This window comes from Mesocricetus auratus, unplaced genomic scaffold (assembly GCF_017639785.1).
Source record: "Mesocricetus auratus isolate SY011 unplaced genomic scaffold, BCM_Maur_2.0 Super-Scaffold_100015, whole genome shotgun sequence".
Lineage (NCBI taxonomy): Eukaryota > Metazoa > Chordata > Mammalia > Rodentia > Cricetidae > Mesocricetus > Mesocricetus auratus.
Genome location: NW_024429198.1, coordinates 32,050,426 through 32,074,597, shown reverse-complemented (window position 1 = coordinate 32,074,597; position 24,172 = coordinate 32,050,426). Strand labels below are relative to the sequence as shown.

Genomic DNA, 24,172 nt, shown 5'->3' with positions numbered 1-24,172 from the left:
GCCTTGTGTGACGTCACAAGCAAGGGCCATGGAAACCCGGCTTTGGCATTCCTTGTGTGCATACACATCTCAAGGGTCATCCCTCGACTTCGGTGCTGCGGATGCACTGTTTGCTGTTCTACAAGCTTGGGTTTGGATTATTTGACTTGCAGGTAGCTGCTAGCGAGGAAAGAGGAGCTCTACAAGCCGGAGGCACTCTGCAGGTCAGAGGGAGGGTCCAAAGCTTACCGAGAACGGAATTGTGGGTGGATGTAAAGCGTACAGAACCCGTTTTGGGGTGGGGGGTTTTGCGGTGATCTAGGCTGGGTTACCGGGTCTTGATGCGTTGGTCATGTCTAGGGAGGAGATGACCGGAACAGTGCTTTCAGAGATCGCTGTTAGAATGTAGTGCGCTGTCAGTTGTCTACAGTATGCTTCCAAGAACTGGAAAGATGGCTCGGGTAGCCGAATCCCAGACTGATCCCCCTCCCGCTCCAGGCAGGGCTGTTTCTGCTGACTACCTGGTCTTGGGAGGTGTATAAATGAAATCGTTTTCCAGCTTTGCCGTGGGAAGGTCATTTGACCAGCTTAATGAGACTTACATGACTGTCGTACTTATGAGATTCTTGGCGTATTTAACTGAGTGGAGTCTCTAGCTTGCCTAATACTCTTTGTTGCAGTTTATAAAAACAGTTTCTGGGGGTTGAGTTCTGTGAGGGAAGTTGATGTATTGGAATGTCGTTCCATTTTCTTTGGAGTAAATCATTACAGATTTTAAAAGGGCCCCCTTTGAAGATAAAGCCCCCAAGTACACTACCCCTCTCACCTGAACTCTCATAGAAACACTTCCATATAGAAATAAAACTTCCAGAAAGAGGACCACGTTATATTTGCTTAGTCCAAGGAATTACTTACTGTTCCTACACTCTAGAGTGAAAAATAGTCCAATACCTATCAGGGACTGTGTGATGCTGGAAGTTCTGAACCAATTTTCAGGAGAGATGAGTTGGACTGAGAAAGATAGGCATGGTCTTTCTTCCCTTCTTACTCCAAGGCTGGTCACGTGGCTGGGTGAATCGCCCCTGGCATCCTCCTCTTCTCTCCTTTTCTCCCTCGTAGCTCTTCTTTCTTTCCAGCCTAGATTCTCTCTACCTGGCAGCCCTGCCTATCCCTCTCCTGCCTTGCTATCGTCCACTCGGCTATTTATTAGACCATTCAGGTGTGGCAAAGTAACACAGTTTCATAGAGTTAAACAGTTCCAGCATTAAAGAATGCAACACGTTTGTGTCATTAAACAAATATTCCACATCATAAATTAATATAACATCTTAAACTAATAACTCTTTAAGTGGCATTACATACTATTCTCCATTACTGTACTCATAGATGCATCTTCAGTGAGTCCTTTTTGTACCTACTTCAGCTGTATTTTCCCACACATGGGCACTTTAGTGCTTTCCAGTTAATGTATGGGAGGAGCAGGGGATTAGGACCAAACAAGTTCTTTATCACTCCACCTGCCCTGACATGTAATCATACGCAGGTGTGTGTCACAGTATTCCTGGGAAGACTGAATAAGTGCCTACCTACCCCAGATAGAGAACTGATGAGAGATCAAAAAGAATAACACCGAAACCCAACTTGGTGAACCAATGAGTTTCCCTAGGGTTGGTTACTGGAGTATGGGTGAAGGGTTACTTACAGGATCAGAAATAACCCAGAGACAGCTGCATCACCAAAACCCCATAAAAGCAGGAAACCTTGAGCCCAGTTCAGGTAGCTCAGATGGTCTGAGCCAATTTCAGGTAGCTAAGATGGTCTCTGTTTCTTCCTGGCTAGGTGGCTCAGCTGCCTCTTTTAGGCAGTTTAGTTCGAGAGTGTCTCTCAGCAGTCCTTACTGTATATACATACATACATACATACATACATACATACATACATACATATATGCTTGAGACAGAGGGGCCTAGTGTATCTGATCACTTTGAAGGAATTCCTAAAGCAGTGGTTCTCAAACTTCCTAATACTACAACCCTTTAATATAGTTCCTCATGTTGTGGTGACCCCAACCATAAATTACTTTTGTTGCTACTTCATAACTGTAAGTTTGCTGTTATGAGTCATAAATACCTGTGTTTTCCAATGGTCTTAGGCAATCCATATGAAAGGATTGTTTGATTCTCCCCCCCAACCCCTACCTCGAGGGATTGTGACCCTCAGGTTGAGAACGATTGTCCTAAAGCTTTTGTTAAGGAACTTCCTTCCCTGCAGGGTAGATTGTTTCACCTCTACTTAGAACAAACTGTCTGAATGCTTGCACAACATGTTTCAACAATGAACTGTACTTTGTCTTTTGACTAGATTTGGTCAAAAAGCATTAAAATATATGATTTAAATATATTCTTCCATTGTTGGTTATAACTTTGGGCATAGATAGACTATGTAGAAACCCATGGTCAGGAAACATGTGTAACACAAATAATATAAACCCAGAGACAGTTATTGGGGTTCAAGCTGGAAGATCAGAGAAGCAAAGCAGCTAAGCCAGTAGCTCTTACCTCTGCCAAGGCTGAAACTGAGATCCTGTCTTCCCTGTGACTGGAAATTAAATCTCCAATGAGACACTATGCTTCTTATATACCTCTCTAGTGCTAGGATTAAAGGCGTGAACTATGTTACTTTTTTAGACTGATGCATTCTCATGTAGCCCTGAGTGGCCTTGAACTCAGAGAGATCCATCTGCTTCTGTCTCCTGAGTCCTGGGATTAAAGGTGTGTGCCACCACTGCCCAGCTTCCAACTGTGGCTAGCTTTGCATTCTGATCTTCAGTGACTTTATTAAATCTTAAACAATATATCACCACACACATGCCCTAGGCAAGAGTAGGCACAAGCCACTACACACACGAGGAGAGCCATCTTAAACTAACCAGTCTCAGTTAGGGCTCTAGAGCGTCTGGTTTAGTTGTGATCCAGCCCGCACTAGGACAGGAACTGTCAAATGAGTGCACTGTAGAATGTGCACAGCATGCTGAATAAAATAGGTTTTAGTTTTGGTTGTTAACTTAGCCTTTCATGGCTGAGCCATCTCTCCAGCCCTGGTTTTCTTCTTTTAAAGATTTTATTTATTTATTATGTATACAGTGTTCTGTCTGCATGTATGCCTGCAGGTCAGAAAAGGGCACCAGATCTCATGACAGATGGCTGGGAGCCACCATGTGGTTGCTGGGAATTGAACTCAGGACCTCTGGATGAGCAGTCAGTGCTTTTAACCTCTGAGCCATCTCTCCAGCTCTAGTTTTTTATTTTTAAACAAGCAAAATTTTTGTTGTTTCTTTATACAATAAGTGTAAAAAAAAGTATCTCATAACCAAAAATTCAATGACTTTAAGGAGTTTCCCTCCAGAATGGAAGTTTTTACATCCCTTTAGAATACTCCAAATTTCTATACAATAGCAGATTGTAACAACTAGTTATTCAAATTGATTGTAAATTTATCTTAGGCTTTTTGATGTCATGGCAGGCACAATTTTTCATGATGCAAATGAACCAAAGGAGAGTTCACTTACAAACTTTTCATAGAACATGAAGACTCACTAGCACTAATGTCTGAAATAACATTTTCTTGGTTTATACATACAACATAGTAGAATGTTTATCATTACTCACTTGGTATTAAACACCTTTAGTGTTTTATAGTGAGAATCCTGTCCTATTACTAGAGCATAACTTATCTACTATATTTCCTAGGATTGTTAAAAAATTGTGGATTGAGCTCTAGTAAGTACAGCAGTACTTACTAAAGAAAACTTAGAATATCTGGATAACTGAGTCAACATCGAGTACATAATCTCCACATATTTTTCTCAGTTCATCTCTCCATGCAGAACCCACAGCACAGTACTAGGATATATATGTTCTAGAATATCATATATTCTTCTCCTTTGTGATTTAATTTAGTTTATTTTTTAAAGACTTATCAATAGCCTAAAATATATTCAAACCCAATGATTACTTTCTAGTCTTTGCTTGAATTTCCTGCCATATTTAATGATATATTTATCATTTTATATACTTATCTTAATTAGTTTTTGCCACGAGACACTGTGATCACTAGTTTTATGTCACATAAACTTGTCACACAAAAATTAACACAAGCTAGGGTTATCTGAAAGGAAGGAATCTGGATTGAGAAAATGCCCCATAAGATCTGGGCATAGGACATTTTCTTAATTAGTGATTGATGAGGGAGGGCCAAGCGCATTGTGGGTGGTGTCATCTCTGTGTGGTTGTCCTGAGTTCTTTGTACGGGGTAACTAAAACAGGCTGAATACGCCAAAATGAGCAAGTCAGTAAACAGCACTCCTCCATGGCCTCTGCATCAGCTCTTGCCTCCCGGCTCCAACCTTGTTTGAGTTTCTATCCTGACTTCCTTCAGTGATGAACTATGATGTATAAGTGTAAGCCAAATAAATCCTTTCCTTGTAGCATGAGTTCTAATTGGTGTTAATAATAAAAGCCAGGAGTCAGATATAGGGGTGAATGTTGAAAGATCAGAGAGACAAAGGAGCAAGCCACAGCCACACCGTACCTGGACAACTTCCCAGCCAAAGAGAGGCCGAGTTCCTGTCTCCTCCAGCCTTCCCTTACTCTCTGCGCCCAGTCGTATCACTTCCTGGCTATCTGAACACATCTCCAGACTCTATGGCTAACTAGTGACTAGCTTTGCTCTCTGGTCTTTGGGAAAGCTTTATTTGTTAGTGTACAAAAAAAAAAAATCACATTTCCTCCTAATTTGCTTTTAGTCTTGGCGTTTCATCACAATAGAAACCCTAACTAAGACAACCACCATACAAGGCTAGGACATTCTATTATAATGTTCTTGGGTTTCTTTTTGTTTTTGAGACAAGGCCTTATTATCTAGCCCTGGCTGATCTGGAACTCTCTATGTAGACCAGGCTGGCATTAACTTCACAACTTACTTTCTAACTCTCTCCCCGAGTGCTGGAATGAAAGTACCACCTCACTTAGTTGGGTATGTATGTAGTGGAGGATAACCTTGAATTTCTGATCCTTTCCCCATTACATGTTTGTGTGTGTGTGTGTGTGTGTGTGTGTGTGTGTGTGTGTGTGTATCCCACCACTTTTTTCTGTTTTTAACTGAATTGTACACATTTGTATTCCTTATCAATTTACTCTAAAATTTCAATCATTTTTCTATTCTGCAGTTCTTCCTGACTGAAACAGCCCTCTAATTTTGCATCTCTATCCATTTCTTTATCGCTTGGATGCCCTTTTTAAAATTAAAACTTACATATTATTGTTAGTGTTTTTTGAGCATGCATGTACATACAAGATGTCTGTGTATGAGTGCAGCCATGCACTTGCCATGGCTTGCATGTTGGAAGTCAGAGGACAACTTTTGGAAGTTGTTTCTTTCCTTTCACTGTGGGTCCCGTGCTTAGAACTCTGGATTTAAACAACAAGCACTTTTTTGTGTATTATACTTTAATTTTTCTTTTATTTACTTATGTTTAGTTATTTTTATTGGAAAATATTTCATATATTATATTATGATCATAATTTCCCCTCTCCAACCAATTCCAGATACTCCCACCCATCCAAGTCCACCCCATTTCTTCTCTTTTCTTTAGAAAAAATAGACAAAAATAAAAGAACAATGAACACATACATATCCCACAAAGACACAAAATCAGAAACCATAATAGATAAGCAAAAGACCAGTAAGACAAAATAATGCCCCAATAAAACAATATGAGAAAAAGTCTACAAGAATACCATTGAGTTTGTTTTGTATTAGCCATCCCCTTAAGTATAGTTAATATACACAGTGAGAGTCCATTGAAGAAAGCCCATTTTCCTTTGTAAGCCGATGCCAATTGGAGATATCTCCTTGGCTGGGGTGGGAGCCCATGTCCACTACCCTTCTCCACACTGGAACACTATCTGGCTTGAATTTGTGCAGGCCCTGTACAGTTCCTTTGAGTTCACATGTGCCTCAGTCCTGTTGTGTCTGAAGACAATGTTTCCTTGGAGTAATTCATTCCCTTTAGCTCTCATAGTCTTTCAGCCTCTTCATATACAGTTCCTTGAGCCCAGAGTAGCGGGGTTTGGTGAAGACATCCCATTTAGGACTGAGTGTTCCAAAGTCTCTCACACTCTACACCTTGTCCAGTTTTGGGCCTTTGTGTTAGTTCCTATTTACTGGAAGAGGAAGCTTCTTTGATGATTGTTGAGCTAGACAATGCCATTAGGAGTCATTTTATTGCTGTGTTCCTTTAACAGGACAATATTTGGTTTCCCGTGTCCTAACCAGTCTTAGATTCTTCTCTAGAGCAGAGTCAGGTTTGGGTTCCATTTCATGGTGTGGGCCTTAAATCCAACCAGAGTAGATGGTTGCTCCCACAATATTTGTGTAACATTCCTCTGTGATCTCTGCTTTGGTTGTTGCCCCCAATTTCCTGCTGCGACTTCCCTCAGTGACGGAATGTAAACTATAAGCCATATAAACTCTCCTCCGCCAAAGTTGATATCAGTCATGGTTTTTATCACAACAGCAGAAAGCAAACTAGAACATTGACTTTACATTCCTTTAGCAATTAGTGAATGTCTCTCTCAGGTTATTTTTCTTGGCAGGCGACTTTGAATGGAATTTCGTGGCTTTACTGATAATGCCACCAGAGAAAATAAATAGGGAGAATCTCTATCTGCAAAATGGGGGGAGGGGCAGAATTGAAGAAAATATAGTAGGTAACAATTGAATTCTATTACAATAATTCAAAAATACAATGAATCCTCTTTTGAAAGCTTCTGATGGGTGATCCTCTGTCTTGTTACCTGGACATTGAAGTTTAATAGTAAGTCATTTGGGAGGGAATTGGCAATTCATATATGGTTTACTGATTTATTATCATTGAAAAATAAAATTCATATATTTTCTGAAAGTTATAGATAACATTTTCTTTTTGTTCCTTTTTAGGTATGAAATATCAATGCCTCATAATTTTTCCCTTCTTTAGATAGATAGAAACGCTGATCTTGAGTGTTTTTCTGGATTTAAACTGAATACTGTCTCATTTAAAACTGTTAGTAAAAATGAGATGCAGAAATACCTCAACTGAATGAAAGCTAGCATCAGTCTTGCACCTACAAAAAGAGGTTCGTGAAAGTCTACGTGATCTGGTGTCTTTTGAGTTAAAACAGAAAGAAACACAGAAGGAAGAAGAAGAAGAAATGACTAGTTCTAAGGTAAATATGGCCTAAGACATGGTATAGTCTTAATTTTCCTCCCAAAATACATTGTATTTAAAACATGCTGATCTGTACTTTTATCAATTTGCTCTAAAATTTTGATCATTTTTCTATTCTGCAGTTCTTCCTGACTGAATTTCCCATTCCTATGACAGGCAAGGTTATCTCTGTAAAATATCTTTCCTGTATGCAGAATCTTCTCCCATTCTTTCTCTTTCTCTCATGAAGCCTCACAGTTAGTTTAGATTTTATCAATTCTGTTACATTTATCCTTGGAACACCTTTCAGATACTTGAGGCTTGTGATTTAAAAGTTTACTATAAAAAATATCAAAGCAGGGCGGTGGTGGCACATGCCTTTAATCCCAGCACTCGGGAGGCAGAAGCAGGTGGATCTCTGTGAGTTCGAGGCCAGCCTGGTCTACAAAACGAGTTCCAGGACAGCCTCCTAAACAATATAGAGAAACCCTGTCTCAAAAAACAAAACAAAAAAATCAAAACCAAAAATGTATTGTTTTACAAAATATGTAATGGGTATCAGCTTTGAGTTTTATAAACAACAGTGATATTTGGCTTCATAAATGTACTGTGAAATACTAATGTGATTCATAATATTAAAGCAAAAATTCTTTTTTCTTTTCTTTTTGGGTTTTCAAGACAAGAGTTTCTCTGTATAGCTTTGGAGCCTGTCCTGGAACTCACTCTGTAGACCGGGTTGGTTTCGAACTTAGAGATCCACCTGCCTCTGCCTCTTGAGTACTGGAATTAAAGATGTGCACCACCAATGCCAGGTTTAAAGCAAAAATTGTTATCAGCAAGTTGACAATAGAAAAATTGTAAGATGTAACTCAAAATAAATAATAAATGACATGAAATAATCAAGAATGTATGACTTAGTATTTATGGTTGCTTTTCTTAAATATGTCTAGTGTCATTTATGTTTTCACATTAGTCAATTCTTTTTTAATTAGCATACACAGTATTGGGTGTCATTTTGGCATTTTCTTCTTTAAATAAATTTATTTATTTTACATCCTGGCCACAGCTTTCCCTCCCTCCTCTCCTTCCAGTCTCCCTGTGGCCCTCTGTCCCCACCCCTCAATACACTCCCCCTCCCTTTCTGTTCAGGAAAAGGCAGCTGTTCATAAATATCAACAAAATATGGCATATCAAGTTGCAGAAGACTAAGTACTTCCCCATGTGTTAAGGCTGGGCAAGGTGGCCTGTTTCAGAGGAGTAGGGTCCTAAAAGCAAGTAAAAGAGTCAGAGACAGCCACTGTTCCCACTGTTTCAAGTCCCACACAAGGACCAAGTTACACAACTGTAACATATATGCAGAGTGCCTAGTTCAGTCCCATGCAGACTCCCAGGTTGTCAGTTTGATCTCCGTGAGCTCCCGTGAGGCCAAGTTAGTTGATTCTGTGAGATTTTTTGTGGTGTCCTTGATCCCTATGGCTCCTACAATCCTCTTTCCTTCCACTGCAGAATTCCCCACATTCTGCCTAATGTTGGGCTATGGGTCAGCATCTATTTCCACCAGTTGCTAGACGAAGCCTCTCTGATGACCATTGAGCTAGGCACCAATCTGGTTACAAGAGATGACCAGTTCAGGCTACATAGCTGCTATTGCTAGGAGTCCTAGCTGGGGTCATCCTTGTAGATTTGTGGGAGATTCCCTCGACCAGGTTTTTACCTGACCCTGAAATGTACCCCTTTTCCAGCAGTCTTTTTACCTCACTTGGGATGATTTTTTTCTAGTTCCATCCACTTTCCTTCAAATTTCCTGATGTCATTGTTTTAAAAGCCTAGTAATACTCCCTTGTGTAAATGTACTACATTTTCTTATCCCTTCCTTAGTTGAGGGTCATCTAGGTTGTTTCCAGGTTCTGGCTATTGCAAATAAAGCTGCTATGAACACAGTTGAGCAAGTGTCCTTTTTGAGTGATTGTGTATCCTTTGGGTATATGCCTAAGAGTGGTGGAGCTGAGTCTTGTGGTAGATTGATTCCCAATTTTCTGAGAAACCACCACACTGATTTCCAAAGTGGCTGGCTACACAAGTTTGCACTCCCAGCAGCAATGGAGGAGTGTTCCCCTTTCTCCACATCCTCTCCAGCATGAGCTGTCACTTGTGTTTTTGATGTTAGCCAGTTTAAGATGGAATATCAGATAGTTGTTTTGATTTTCATTTCCCTAATGGCTAAGGATGTTGAACATCTCCTTAAGTGTTTCTGGGCCATTTGGGATTCTTCTGTTGAGAATTCTCTGTTAAATCTCTACCCCATTTATAATTGGATTATTTGATTTATTGATTCTCCTTTCTCCTCCTCTTCCTTGTACCCCTATCATTCTATCTCCTTTCATATTTCTTTTTTATTAACATTTATTTGTTTGTTTGTTTATCGTGTGTATGAGAGAGGGGAGAGAGAGATAATGCAGTACATTTGGAGGTCCACGGATAATGCCAGAGACTTTTTCTCTCCTTCCATCATGTGGGTCTCAGGGATGAAACTCGAGCTGTCCTTTATCTACTGACTAAACTCACCAGCCCTTACTATCATATTCCTCATTTCCAAAGAAATGAAAAATTTCTTTTTCCTAATATTTAGCTCTATTTTTACATATTATATATGAGATATAAATATTATTTGATCAATTTTGTTTGGCTGACTTTGTAATAGGTTTTCTCTAAAGTTTTTTTTTTGGCTATGAAACTATTTTAAACATTATTTTAGCACAAACACTTGATTTTTGGCTCTTTTTAAAAATATTCTTTTTTCTATACTTTTGCGGTTACATAAACTTAGTTGAAATGTTATTTCTATAATTGTCTAGATTTGTAACAAAAGTATGTCAGAAAATAAAAAATAACCAAGAAATTGTGGTATACATTATAATGAAATATTATTCAGATGTGAAACAGAATGAAATTCTATCATTTATAACAAGATGGAAAATCTGAAAATAATTCAGGCAGAGAAAAATATGTTATTTGGTCTCAATCAAAATTTGATCTCAGAAATTGGAGGTATAATGACATCAGGGAATGAGCTAGTGGTATTATACATTTAGGGAGAAGCAAGACAAGAATACTATTATACAGAATAGTGACCACAGGTACAAGTTATACACTATACATTTCAGAAAGCTAGAAGATAGGGTTTTAGGCTTTTGATCATAAAAATAATGATAAATGTTTGAGGAGATAAATGACATGTCTTTTTTCCTCTAGAGTTTGTGTTGTTGAATTCTAACTTTGAGCCATGGTGATCTGCTAAGATAAAGGGGTTTATTCCAATTTTTTTTGTATCTATTGAGATTTGCTTTGTGGCCAAGTATGTGGACAATTTTAGAGAAGGTAACATGAAGTGCTGAGAAGAAGGTATATTTTTCTGTATTTGGGTGAATGTTCTTTTTTTGTTTGTTTGTTTCTGGTTTTTTTTGTTTTTGTTTTTTTGTTTTTTTGAGACAGGGTTTCTCTGTATTGGTTTGGAGGTTGTCCTGGAATTCTCTCTGTAGACCAGGCTGGCCTTGAACTCACAGAGATCCGCCTGCCTCTGCCTCCTGTGTGCTGGGATGAATGTTCTATAGATGTCTGTTAACCCCATTTGACTTACAACATCTGTTAGATCCCTTTTTTCTCTCTTAATAAGTCTGGCAGACCTATCCATTGGTGAGAGTGGAGTGTTAAAATCTCCCACCATTAGTATGTGGGTTTGATGTGCAATTTAAGCTTTAGTAATGTTTCTTTTTTTCTTTTCTTTTTTTTTTTTTGGATTTTACGAGACAGGGTTTCTCTGTATTGTTTTGGAGGCTGTCGGTCTAGCTCAGCCTCGAACTCACAGAGATCCACCTGCCTCTGCCTCCCGAGTGCTGGGATTAAAGGCATGCGCCACCACCGCCCAGCTAGTAATGTTTCTTTTACAGATGTGGCTGCCTTTGTATTTGGGGCATATAGTTTCAGGATTAAGACTTAGTCTTGATGGATTTTTCCTGTGATGAATATGAAATGTCCTTCATCTTTTTTGACTATCGTTAGTTTGAAGTCTATTTTGTTAAATATTATGATAGCTACACCAGCTTACTGCTTAGGGCCAGTTGATTGGAAAGTCTTTTCCCAACCTTACTCTAAGTAATGTCTGTCTTTGAAGTTGAGGTGGGTTTCTGTTTTCTCATGCATTCTGTTAGTCTGTCTTTTTTTGTTTGTTTCTTTTTTCTCTTTTGGTTTTTCAAGATAAGGTTTCTCTGTGTAGCTTTAGAGCCTGTCCTGGCACTTGGTTTGTAGCCCAGGCTGGCTTCAAAGTCACAGAGATCGCCTACCTCTTCCTTCAAAGTTCTTGGATTAAAGGCATGCACCACCACTGCTTGACAAGCCTGTATCTTTTTATAGGTGAGTTGAGTCCATGGATATTAAGGGATATTAATAACAAGTGATTGTTGATTCCTGTTATTCTTTTTTTGGGGGTGGTGGTGGGTGTGTTTCCCTTCTTTAGGATTTGCTGATGTGGGATTATCTACTACCTGTGCTTTCGTGGGTGCAACTGACATCCTTGGGTTAGAGTTTTCCTTCTAATGCTTTTGGTAGGGCTGGATTTATGGATAGGTATTGTGTTCATATCTTGTTTTGTCATGGAATATCTATGGTGATTGAAAGTTTTGCTAGGGATAGTAGTCTGGGTTGGTATCCATGGTTCCTTAGTGTCTTCATAACATCTGTGCAGGACTTTCTGGGCTTTCAGAGTCTACATTGAGGAGTTTGGTGTTATTTTGATTGGCCTGCCTTTATATATTACTTGGCCTTTTTCCTTTGCAACTCTTAATATTCTTTATTTATTCTTATATTTTGTGTTTTAATTATTATGTGGCAAGGAGACTTTGTGGGGGCGGGTCTAGTCTATTTGGTGTTCTGTAAGTTTCATGTATCTTCGTAGGCATTTCTTTCTTTAGATTGGGGAAGTTTTTTCTTTGATTTTGCTGATATATTTTCTGTGCCTTTGAGCTGGTATTCTTCTCCTTCTATCCCTATTATTCTTAAGTTTGGTCTTTTTATGGTGCCCTAGATTCCCTGGACGTTTTGTGTTGTAACTTTGTTGACTTTCATGTTTTCTTTGGCCTATGAATCTATTTCCTATATTGTATCTTCAATGCCTGAGATTCTCTCTTCCATCTCTTGCATTCTGTTGGCTATGCTTGCATCTGTAGTTCCTGTTCATTTACCCAGGTTTTCCATTTCCAGAATTCCCCTAGTTTGTGTATTCTTTATTGCCTCTATTTCAATTTTCACCTTTAACTGTTTCTTTCACCTGTTTGATCACTTTTTCTTGGCTTTCTTTAAGATATTTATTGATGGCTGGGCATTGGTGGTGGCGCACGCCTTTAATCCCAGCACTCGGGAGGCAGAGGCAGGCGGATCTCTGTGAGTTTGAGGCCGGGCTGGACCAACAGCCTCCAAAACAATACAGAGAACCCCTGTCTCGTAAAAACCAAAAAAACAAAAACAAGAGAGAGAGAGAGAGAGAGAGAGAGAGAGAGAGAGAGAGAGAGAGAGAGAGGAGAGGAGAGGAGAGGAGAGAGGGAGGGAGAAAGGGGGGGAGAGAGAGGCAAGAGATTTATTGATTTCTTTGAATTTTTTGTCTTTTCCTCAATTTCTTTAAGGGAATTTTTCATTTCCTTTTTAAGAGTCTCTATCAACGTCATAAAGTTATCTTTAAAAGGTCATTTTCTTCTGCTTCTTCTGTGTTGGAATGTTCAGGTCTCCCTGTAGGACTGCTAGTTTCTGGTGGTGCCATATTGCTCTTTAGGTTAGGTTGTTGAATGTATTCTTGCATTGGTTACTACCTATCTCTTCCTCCAATCAGTGCAGGCAATGTCTTTGCCTCTTAGTCCAATTGTTGTGGTTGGTGTCTGTCTCAGGGATCATCTCTTAGACCAATCAATGTAGTCACTGTCTCTTGGTCCTCTCTCTTGATCCTCTCTGAACAGTTGATGTCTGTGTCTCAGGGAGACACTGAGGTCACAGGTGATGGGTGGGATTGGGGGCAGAGTGGAACTTGTAGATTACAGGGTCTGATATGGGGGTTGGTGCAGCCTGCCTGCAGATGCCTTTTCTGCTGACTGGCTAGTGCAGCTGGCTCGACATGTAGTTTATTTTAATATTCAAAAGGTATTGTTGCTGTACTTTCTATTTTTTATGTGTAACTTACTTAAATTCTTGAAATTCAATTGCATCTATGAATTCTTCCTTTATTGTTCTACTTAATGGCTATTCAGATCAGTCATTGACATCACTACTGAGATCTGTACATACTCAGAAACCCAGAACTTAGCCCAGAGGTATTGCATCTGAATATTCATTTTAATTACATTTCCTATTCATAATTGTATTAAATTTGAAAAGATTGATAGTATTCTAACTTATCCTTAATGATACTCTATGGGAAAGATAAACAATTTATATAGTATAATACAAATTTAGCCCACACTGTGTATAGTGTAGAATCCTTCAGTTTACATTATATATTACTTAAATCAGAACCACTTCTACCTCTCCTTTCATCTTTGGTAAAATTAGAACTGTCAGGAAATATATGATAACTATTTGATTGATAATTACTTACTTTATGCAACTAATTTATTTCTATATCAGAGACAGTTGTCATTCAGAGATGTGGCCGTTGATTTCTCTCCAGAGGAGTCTGAATGCCTGGATCCTGCCCAGTGGGATTTGTATAGCGATGTGATGCTAGAGAATTACAGCAACCTTGTCTCTCTAGGTGAGCATCAATTCTTAACTCACTGTCAACATTTCCTGCTCAATTCTTAACTCACTCTCAACATTTAATTGCCTTCCTTTGTAGAATATCTCATGGGAGCTTATGCTTTATGTCAATAAATTTCACATTTCTGCTTTTAAGGGAAAAATAGGGGTTAGTTAATAATAGACTAGATAAGCCTTATTCTATCCTGTTTTAACCTCTTTTGTTTTAAATTATGAATCCTTCACTCTAGTGGTAATTTTAGAAATTCAGTTGCATGAGACATACCATACACATTTAAAGCAAAACAATACACCACCCTTTTCTGTATTTGTAAGTAAAGCTCAAGATATACAAATTGTAAAATCTTCTTTCATATTCTAATATACTTATCAGGGAAGACTTAGAGAAAATAGTTTTTTTTTTCCTACAAGCTTTTATTATATCTCTTAGAGGCAAATACTAGGATAGAAATTCTGATTTCTCAGAGACCAACATAAAGCATCATTTTTCTACAAACAGGCCTTGCTTTCTCTAAGCCATATCTGATTACATTTCTGGAACAAAGAAAACAGCCTTGGAATATGAAACAACAAGCAACAGTAGCCATATACCCAGGTATGTAGGAATGAAAAGACACGGGTGAGGGGTCCAAAACTCCACCAGAATGCCAGGCTTTTAAAATGTGGATCGAGAAGCTATTTGGTGGAAACAATTTTTAGGAGTCTCCTTTATTTCTCTTACTATCAAACAAGGGTATTTCTTGTGAATGTCTGTCATACTTTTAAATCCTCTGAGTCATGTTCTTCCCCTCCAGTGATCTCTACGTGCATTCATAGTCTACCAAAATAATCTCTTTTGCCTATGAAGATCTACATCCTGATAGATGTTTCATTGCTGTGTTAAATCTTTATAATAGCCACAAATGAGTTTCTCTAATTTGTCTATATGCTCATTGATTAAAATTGTCTCCTCAGAGCTCTCTGTGGATGTACTTTTATGATTTTTTTCAAACTCTTTTTTATTATTTTCATTTAAATTAAAAACAATCTTATTTTACATACTAATCCCATTTCTCTCTATCCTCCCATTCCCCCCCCAACCACCCATCCCACCCCCCCATCCACTCCTCAGGGAAGGTAAAGCCTCCTATAAGGATCATCAAAGTCTGTCACATCATTTGGGGCAGGACCTAGGCCGTCCCTTGTGTATCTAGGCTGAGAGAATATCCCTCCATAGGGAATGGGCTTGCAAAGCCCATTTGTGCACTAGGGATAAATACTGGTTCCACTGCCAGAGGCCCCATAAACTGCCCAGGTCCCCTAACTGATACCCACATTCAGGGGGCCTGATTCGGTCTTCTGCTGGTTCTCCAGCTGTCAGACTGGGGTCCGTGAGCTCGCAGTTGCTCAGGTCAGTTGTTTCTGTGGGTTTCTCCAGCCTGGTCTTCACCTCTTTGCTCATCACTCCTCCCTTTCTGCAACTGGAGTCCAGGAGTTCAGCTCAGTGGTTAGCTGTGAATCTCTGCTTCAGCTTCCATCAGATATTGGATGAAGACTCTATAATGGCATTTTAGGTAGTTATCAGTCTCTTTACAGGGGAAGGGCATTTAAGGTAGCCTCTCCACCATTGCTTAGATTCTTAGCTGGGATCATCCTTGTGGATCCCAGGAGACCTCCCTAGTGGCAGATTTCCTGTTAAAGTCCATAATGGCTCCCTCTATTAAGATATCTCTTTCCCCACTCTCCTCTGTTCTTCCCCCAACTTGACCTTCCTGATCCCTCATGTTCTCTTCCCCCACTCCTCTTTCTCTTACTTCCCTCCCCTCCCCCCCCATGTTCCCATTTTACTCAGGAGATTTTGTCCCTTTCTGCTTTTTTGGAGGTCCATGTCTCTCTTAGGGTCCTCCTTGTTTCCTAACTTCTCTGGGGTTGTAGATTGTAGCCTGGTAATCCTTTACTCTATGTCTAATAGTTACTTATGAGTGAGTACATACCATATTTTTCTTTCTGTGTCTGGGTTACCTCACTCAGGATGGTTTCTTCCAGTGCCATCTGTCAAGATTTCATTGTTTTTTTTTTCCTCTGAGTAGTACTCTATTGTGTAAATGTACCACATTTTCTTTACACATTCTTCAGTTGAGGGGCATCTAGGTTGTTTCCAGGTTCTGGCTATCACAAATAATGCTGCTATCGATATAGTTGAACAGATGTCCTTGTGGTATGACTGTGCATCCTTTGGGTATATGCCTAATAGTGGAATTGCTGGATCTTGTGATAGACTGATTCCCATTTTCCTGAGAAACCACCATACTGATTTCCAAAGTGGAGGAGAGTTCCCCTTTCTCCACATCCTCTCCAACATAAGCAGTCATTGGTGTTTTTGATTTTAGCCATTCTGACAGGTGTCAGATGGTATCTAAAATGCTTATGTTTCTATAGTCCCAGCCAAAAAGGATACATAATTGAAGTAATTTTTTTAGTAATTTTTAAGTATTCTTTCAGGATTTCATGGGTTCAAGATTCTCCTTGTCTTATTTGTAATCCCATTATCTGTGTTTTTTTTCTGGTCTAGTTTTTCACAAATAAGTTGATAATATGTTTAGACATATTCTGATTGGATTGCAGTTAAGACACTATAAGACAATAAAATATGTGTTAACTATATCTATATTTCCAATATAATTTAATTTTTATTTACCCATTTCCATGTTTTCATATCATACACAATAGTTGCTTTATCCTGCCAAATGAGAATTTATAGAAATAATGCTAATTTTATCATCTGTTTATGAAGACACATTGCCTTTACTGAAACTTCAGTGGTTTACAAATAAATTTAAATATATTAATTTATAATTTAAATTTATTTCAATTGTATAAAAGTATCTTGAATATTTTTAATATGCTAGTCAATGGAGTTGTTTATTCAAATTGTTATGCAGTATTTTTTAGAAAATGTTTTCACTTTTGAAAACAGCTCTATATTTATGAAGGAAACTGTGTACCTTTGTCTCCATAAATCTATTCCATTCAGCTTTCTACTTTCAGTCTAACAAGTTTTATTACTATAAAATCTTCAATTAACTCAGGTCATATGTCTTTGTGTAATAGATTTTATTTCAAATATCATAGCACCTTTAAGACTTATCCTTATGGTAGATAGTATGTGATTACATTTTAAAGGTTGAATAGTATTCCTTTGTGTATTACATGTTGTCTTCATCTTTCAGTACAATGGAATTTTAGAATTTTTTCCACCTGTGGTATTTTCTGAGTAAGGCTGTAGTGATTTGGGGTGTAGAATTATATTTTTACACTGTATTTTATGGTTCATTGTGAGGGTAAATTTCATATAAAAATGTAACTGAATAAAAATATACAATGTTAACCATAAGTATTATAAATATAGATTATCATTTTTACTGATACCTCATTATTTATTCAACAGGATCAAAACCTTATAAATGTAAAGAATGTGACAAGGCCTTTGGTCGGAACTCACTCCTTATTCAACACCAGAGAATTCATACTGGAGAGAAACCCTACAGATGTGAACAATGTGGCAAAACTTTTAGCTGTTCTTCAAGCCTCACCCCACATCAAAGAATTCATACTGGAGAGAAACCCTACAAATGTGGACAATGTGGTCAGGCATTTAACTGTTCTTCACACCTGTATAAGCATCAACGGATTCATACTGGTGAGAGACCCTATAAATGCACAGAATGTGGCAAAGCTTTTAACTGGTCTTCCAGCCTTACCCAACATCAGAGAATTCACACTGGAGAGAAACCCTACAAATGTGAGGAATGTGGCTTGGCCTTTAACTGCTCTTCGCACCTGTATAGGCATCAGAGAATTCATACAGGTGAGAAACTTTACAAATGCAAGGAGTGTGGCAAGGCCTTTAACTGTTCTTCATACCTTAATTATCATCAGATACTTCATACTGGAGATAAACCCTACAAATGTCAAGAGTGTGGCAAAGCTTTTACCATGGTCTCTTATCTTACTCGACACCAGAGAATTCATACTGGAGAAAAACCCTATAAATGTAAAGAATGTGACAAAGCCTTTAATAATTGTTCAGCCCTAATTCAACACCAAAGAATTCATACTGGAGAGAAACCCTACAAATGTGAAGAGTGTGGCAAAGCCTTTAATAATAGTTCAAGCCTTACTCATCACCAAAGAATTCACACAGGAGAGAAACCCTACAAGTGCAAAGACTGTGGCAAAGCCTTTAACTCATCTTCACACCTTAATTATCATCAAAGAATTCATACTGGAGAGAAACCCTACAAATGTGAAGAATGTAGTAAAGCCTTTAATAATTTTTCAGCCCTTATTCAACACCAAAGAATTCATACTGGAGAGAAACCATATAAGTGTGAGAAATGTGGCAAAGCCTTTAATAATTGTTCAGCTCTTAGTCAACACCAAAGAATTCATACTGGGGAGAAACCCTACAAATGCAAAGAATGTTGCCAGGGTTTTAACTGTTCTTCAAATCTTAAACAACACCAAAGAATTCATACTAGAGAAAAACTCTACAAATATGAAGATTATGGCAAAGCTTTTAGTAATTGTAAAGCCCTTAATACCAAAGAATCCATACAAACTGGAGAGGAACCCTATAAATGCAAACAGGGTGGAAAAGTATTTAACAATTGTTTCCCACTTATATAGCAACAAAAACTTATATATAATAGAAACCCTACAAGTTAGAATAATGTGGCGAATCCTTAATTCTTCATGCCATAAACAACATCAGAGATTTTTGTCTTGATGAGAAAGCTTGCACATATAATGTTTTACAACCTTCAGCTGAAATGTGATTTCCATTAACCATCAATGAATTCATATTAGGTAGAAACTTCATACATGTGATGACTGGAAGGAGTATAGTATAATATTCACACTTCAGAAAAGCAAAGTATTTATACTACAAAACATAAATAATAAGAATATAGCCAAGCCTTTGCTGACAACTCAGATCTTACCGAATATAAGGAAATTATTATAATAGATAAGGCCAATGAATTTATGGAATGTCACAAAAACATGAAGGAAGACAGACATGATGGTACATGCCTTTAATCCTGGCACTTGGGAGGCAGAGGTCTACAAAGCAAGCTACAAAGAGAAAGACTGTCTGAAAAAGAAAAATAAAACCTTGAAGGATTGCTCATAATTTAATTTACAGGGCATCATTATTTGATATAATGAAAGAAATATCACAGACATCATAATCTGCAGATAACTTACCTTTGTAAGGATATCAATTTGTTGTAAAACCAAATTTACTATATAATCTCACTTTTTAAACTGAATGAAACACAGCTCTCAAATGATTATATCAAAAGAACAAAACTGGTTCTTGAAAGTTATTTTTTTTTCAGAAACCATGTTAGATTTTGAAACATAGATTGTGAAATTTAGTTGTTTTAATAAAGGTGTTTCTTAATGTATTGTCTCTGCTGTATATTGAATGACATATGATTCTATCACAAGTTAAAATAGTCCACTTTACTCAAAGATGCAGATAGCACATTTTAATTCTCTATTGCTGGGAATTAGTAGAATGATTTTGTCATTCTTTGCCCAGAGTTAATATCCTTCAAGTAATTTGGAAGTTACTATTCTATATGGCATATATCTTTTCAAATGTTTTTGTAATTGCTTGGACATTTTTTGTTCTTTACTTTCCTATTCTTTCTATTCCTCTGAGATAGTTCCCTCTCTACCTACCTAACTTCATGTTCTTTAAAAAAGTAAAAAAACATAGCCACTTAAGCAAGCAGTTTCCCAGACCCAAGTCTTCCTGAAGTGGTGGCTTTTAGCTTTGGATTTTACACTTTCATTATAAATTACATTAGTTTTTATACATTTATCCATTACTTAGACACACAAGAAAATTTCTTAACAGCTAAATCTAGAAAAGTAATTCACTTTATATCTTTTATGATTCATGTATTCTGTCCTTTCTTGTCACCTAATATTATCCTTTTTTGTTCTTATTTCTGCATGTTGTACATATATACATTTGCTTACATACATACATGTATACATTGTGAACTAGGATCCACATATTAGGGAAAACAGTTCCTTTCTGAGACTGAGTGACTTCAATTAATATGCATTCTAAGTTCATCCATTTCCAGGAAATTTTGTGGTTTCATTTTTTTCTTTAGAGCTGAATAGCATTAAATTTATGTACCATATTTTCATTATTCAGTCATCTGTTGGTGGACAACTAGATTGGTTCCATTTTCTTGCTATAATAATGAAACAGTAGTGAACATAGGGATATAGATGTCTCTATGATAGGGTAGAGACTTCCCTGGAGATACATCCAGGATCGAAATAACTGAGTTATATGACAGTTCAATTTTTAATCTTTTGAGGAACCTACAAAGTGATTTCCATAATGGCTATGTTAATTTGTAGTAACCAGTAGTAAATAAGGCCAGCTTTTTCTTTACATCCTCTCTTAATTTTGTCAGATTTCTTGAAGATAGCCATTTTGCCTCAGATGAGGTCAAATATCAAAGCACTTTCAATTTGCATTTCTTTGATGACTGAGGATGTTGAACACTTAAGTATTTGTCATTTGTATTTCTTTTTGGAAATTGTCTGTTCGAGTGATGCCCCTCCCCTTTTCCACTGGATGATTTATTTTTTTCTTTTGATTTTGTCTTATTTGATAATTTTGGCAGTTCTTCATGTATAGTGTATATCCATACTTGTCTGGTGCACAATTGGCAATTTTTTCCCATTTGAGCCCTTTTTTTTAGTCTTTTTTTATTAATTTATTTTTTACATTCCAATCCCAGTTCCACCTCCTTCCTCTCCTCCCACTCCTCCCTCCTCCCATCTGCTCCTCAGAGAGGGTAAGGCCTCCCCTAGGAAATCTACTAAATCTGGCCCATTGTCTCCTTGAGGCAGGACCAAGGCACCTCTCCACTCCCACACCCCTGTGTCTGGGCTGGACAAGGTGTCTCTCCATATAGAATGGGCTCCACTAAGTCAGTTTGTGCATTAGTGTTAGATCTTGGACCCACTGCCAGTGGCCTCATATATTGTCCCAGTCACACCTATATTCAGGGAGTCTAGTTCAGTCTTATGCAGGTTCCCACTTGTCAGACCAGACTCAGTGATCTCTCACTAGCTCGGGTCAGCTGACTCTGTGGGTTTCCCCATTGTGGTCTTCACTCTTTTGTTCATATTATCGCTCCTCCCTCACTTCAATTGTACTCCAGGAGCTTGACCCATTGATTAGTTGTTGATTTCTATATCTGCTTACATCTGTTTCTGGAAGAGGGTCCAAGCTTCTCTGGGGTTATAGGCTGGGTATCTTTTCCTTTATGTCTGGTATCCACTTGTGAGTGAGTACATACTATATTTGTCTTTCTGGTTTTGGGTTACCTCACTTAGGATGGTCTTTTTGTAGTTCTGTCCATTTGCCTGCGAATTTTAGGATGTCATTGTTTCTTACTGCTAACGAGTACTCCATTGTGTAAATATACCACATTTTCTTTATCCATTCTTCAGTTGAGGGGCATGTAGGCTATTTCCAAGATCTGGCTATTACAAACAATGTTACCATGAACATAGTTGAGCAAATGTTCTTGTGGTGTGAATGTGCCTCCTTTGGGTATATGCCCAACAGTGGTATTGCAGGGCCTTGAAGTAGATTGATCCCTAATTTTCTGAGAAATCTGCCATACTGATTTCCACAGCTGCTGTACAAATTTGTACTCCCACCAGCAATGGAGGAGTGTTCCTCTCCAGCATAAACTGACATTGGAGATTTTGATTTTAACCATTCTGACAGGTATAAGATGGAATTTCAGAGTGGTTTTATTTTGCATTTCCTTGATTGCTAAGGATGTTGAGCATTTCCCTAAGTGTCTTTCTGCCATTTGAGATTGTTCTGTTGAGAACTCTCTGTTACGATCTGTACCCTGTAGGGAGAGATTTTACATATCCTTAGCACTAACCACCCCCATGTGGGTGTGTTCACGGGTACGTAGAATATATGGGGGTAAATGGAGCTAGGGGGAGAATACTCTTGCTCTTTGGGTTTCAGTTTCGACCTAGAGAGCAGCGTGCAGACCTTTGGCTTTCTTGGCTTTTCAAGTAAATGATTTCTCTTTCAATAAAATATCATAGAACAGCCAGGCGTTGGTGGCGCACACCTTTAATCCCAGCACTCAGAAGGCAGAGGCAGGGGATCTCTGTGAGTTCGAGGCCAGCCTGGTCTACAAAGGGAGATCCAGGACAGCCTCTAAAACAATACAGAGAAACCCTGTCTCAAAAAAAAAAAAAAACAAAAACAAAAGCAAAAACATCATAGGACATCCATATTTTGTGTAGTTTAATATTTCTGCATCAGTACCCCACTTTTTAATTGGATTATTTGGTAGTTGGATTTCTAGTTTCTTGAGTTCTTTGTACATTTTGGAGATCAGCCCTCTGTCAGATGTGGGGTTGGTGGAGATCTTTTTCCAATCTGTAGGGAGCCATTTTGTCTTGTTAACCTTGTTCTTTGCTTTACAGAAGCTTCTCAGTTTCAGGAGGTCCCATTTATTCATTGTTGCTCTCAGAGTCTGTGCTACTGGTGTCATGTGAGCCCTTTTGCCCTGGTGATTGCTTGCTCTGCTGTGCATGAGTTTCTTAATTTCATATAATCCCATTTGCCAATTCAGGGATTATTTCTTATGCTGAATTAGGATTCTGTTCAGACAATCTTGCCTATGCCTATATTCTCAAGTGTTTTACCTATATTTCATCCATCTGTCCCCAAGTTTCAGATCTCACATTGAGCTCTTTGATCCACTTTAAACTGGGGTGTGCTGTAAGAGGTATGGCTCTAGTTTCATTTTTCTACATGTCTTGCCTTTCTAAGACTGCTTTATTTTCCTTGATGAATACCAATTGCATCTATTTTCCTACAAATGTCATTATTTCCTTTTTCTATTTTGATTAATAAAAATATGTGAATTGGTTTGAATGCATTAGTAGTAACCTCAGAATATCCCAAATGCATCAAGGTTGCATTAAGAAAAGAAATAAAAGCATTTACACTTGGAGTAGTAATTTTAACCAAGCGAGAGCCAAGATTTTCATTTCCTTTTTTTCTCTCCCTGTGTTTTCCATGATGTCATCTGTTGTATGAATCTGCATCTGTGCTTGCTTAAATGGTATCTTGTCTGTCATTATGTCTCTGTGTACCTAACAAAGGCTTGGCTCTCCCTTTTATTGAACAGCACAGATTTCTTTATAGACATTTTTAAGAGTTGATTCCAGGGCTAGAGAGATGATTCAGGGGTTAAGAGCACTGAATGCTCTTCCACAGGCCCTAAATTCAATCCCTGGCAACAACATAGTGGCTCACAAACACCTTAAATGAGATCTGGTGCCCTCTGCTGGCATGCAGGCATAAGACTGTATACATAATAAAATCATTTTTAAAAAAAAGTTGATTCCAATTGACCTAGCTAACAAATAAATGCTATCAAGCAATATCCATATTTTGTTTCCAACACTTGGTGGATATTTGTTTTAAAATGTTACTCTCAATATATTCAGCAAATCATTATCACAGTGTGCATATAAACACACACACTTGCTCTAGGCCAAGGGAATGGAAGAGTATTTTAAGATTATAGTTATGCATTGCCTTAGGTTGTGAAAATCGTTTACATGGGAAATTCAACCAAAGTAAGGTTTGTTGTTACATTGTTCTCTTAAAGGTGGGTTAAAAAAAAACAAGCTGAGTAGGATATAACTTTTAAGTCTTTAATGACCTCAAAGTATATTATTACTGTTATAATGTAAAAGATATTTTCATAATAATGCAGTATCTAGACTCTGTATATTTTCCATCTTTACATGGCCTTTTTTTCTTTTTCTTTTTAAAATTGTTTTTCTTTAATTTTGAAGCAAGCTTGTTCCACATGTCAATCCCAGTTCCCCATCCTAGGCCCTCTCCCATGTATCTTGGTTGAGAGAGTATCTCTCCATGTGGAATGGGCTCCCAAAGTCCTTTTATATGCTAGGGATAAATACTGATCCACTACCAGAGACCCCATAGATTGTCCAGGCCTTCTAACTGACACCCACTTTCAGGGAGTCTGGATCAGTCCTATGCTGGTTTCCCCC

The 24,172-nt window shown here is 38.0% G+C and overlaps 1 protein-coding gene across 2 annotated transcripts; it reads left to right on the top strand.

Annotated features, from left to right (window-relative positions):
* Nucleotides 1-17: 17 nt before the first annotated feature.
* LOC101826488 (zinc finger protein 420) lies at nucleotides 18-19,472 on the top strand. Of its 2 annotated transcripts, none has more exons than XM_040757754.1 (5): nucleotides 18-203; nucleotides 7,090-7,247; nucleotides 13,895-14,021; nucleotides 14,526-14,621; nucleotides 17,454-19,472. In XM_040757754.1, the coding sequence occupies exons 2-5, from the start codon at nucleotides 7,233-7,235 to the stop codon at nucleotides 18,692-18,694; spliced, it is 1,479 nt and encodes a 492-aa protein (XP_040613688.1). In that variant the 5' UTR covers nucleotides 18-203; nucleotides 7,090-7,232; the 3' UTR covers nucleotides 18,695-19,472. The 2 variants fall into 2 exon arrangements, with proteins under 2 accessions (XP_040613688.1, XP_005065477.2); XM_005065420.4 differs by having other exon boundaries at nucleotides 6,979-7,247.
* Nucleotides 19,473-24,172: the final 4,700 nt, after the last annotated feature.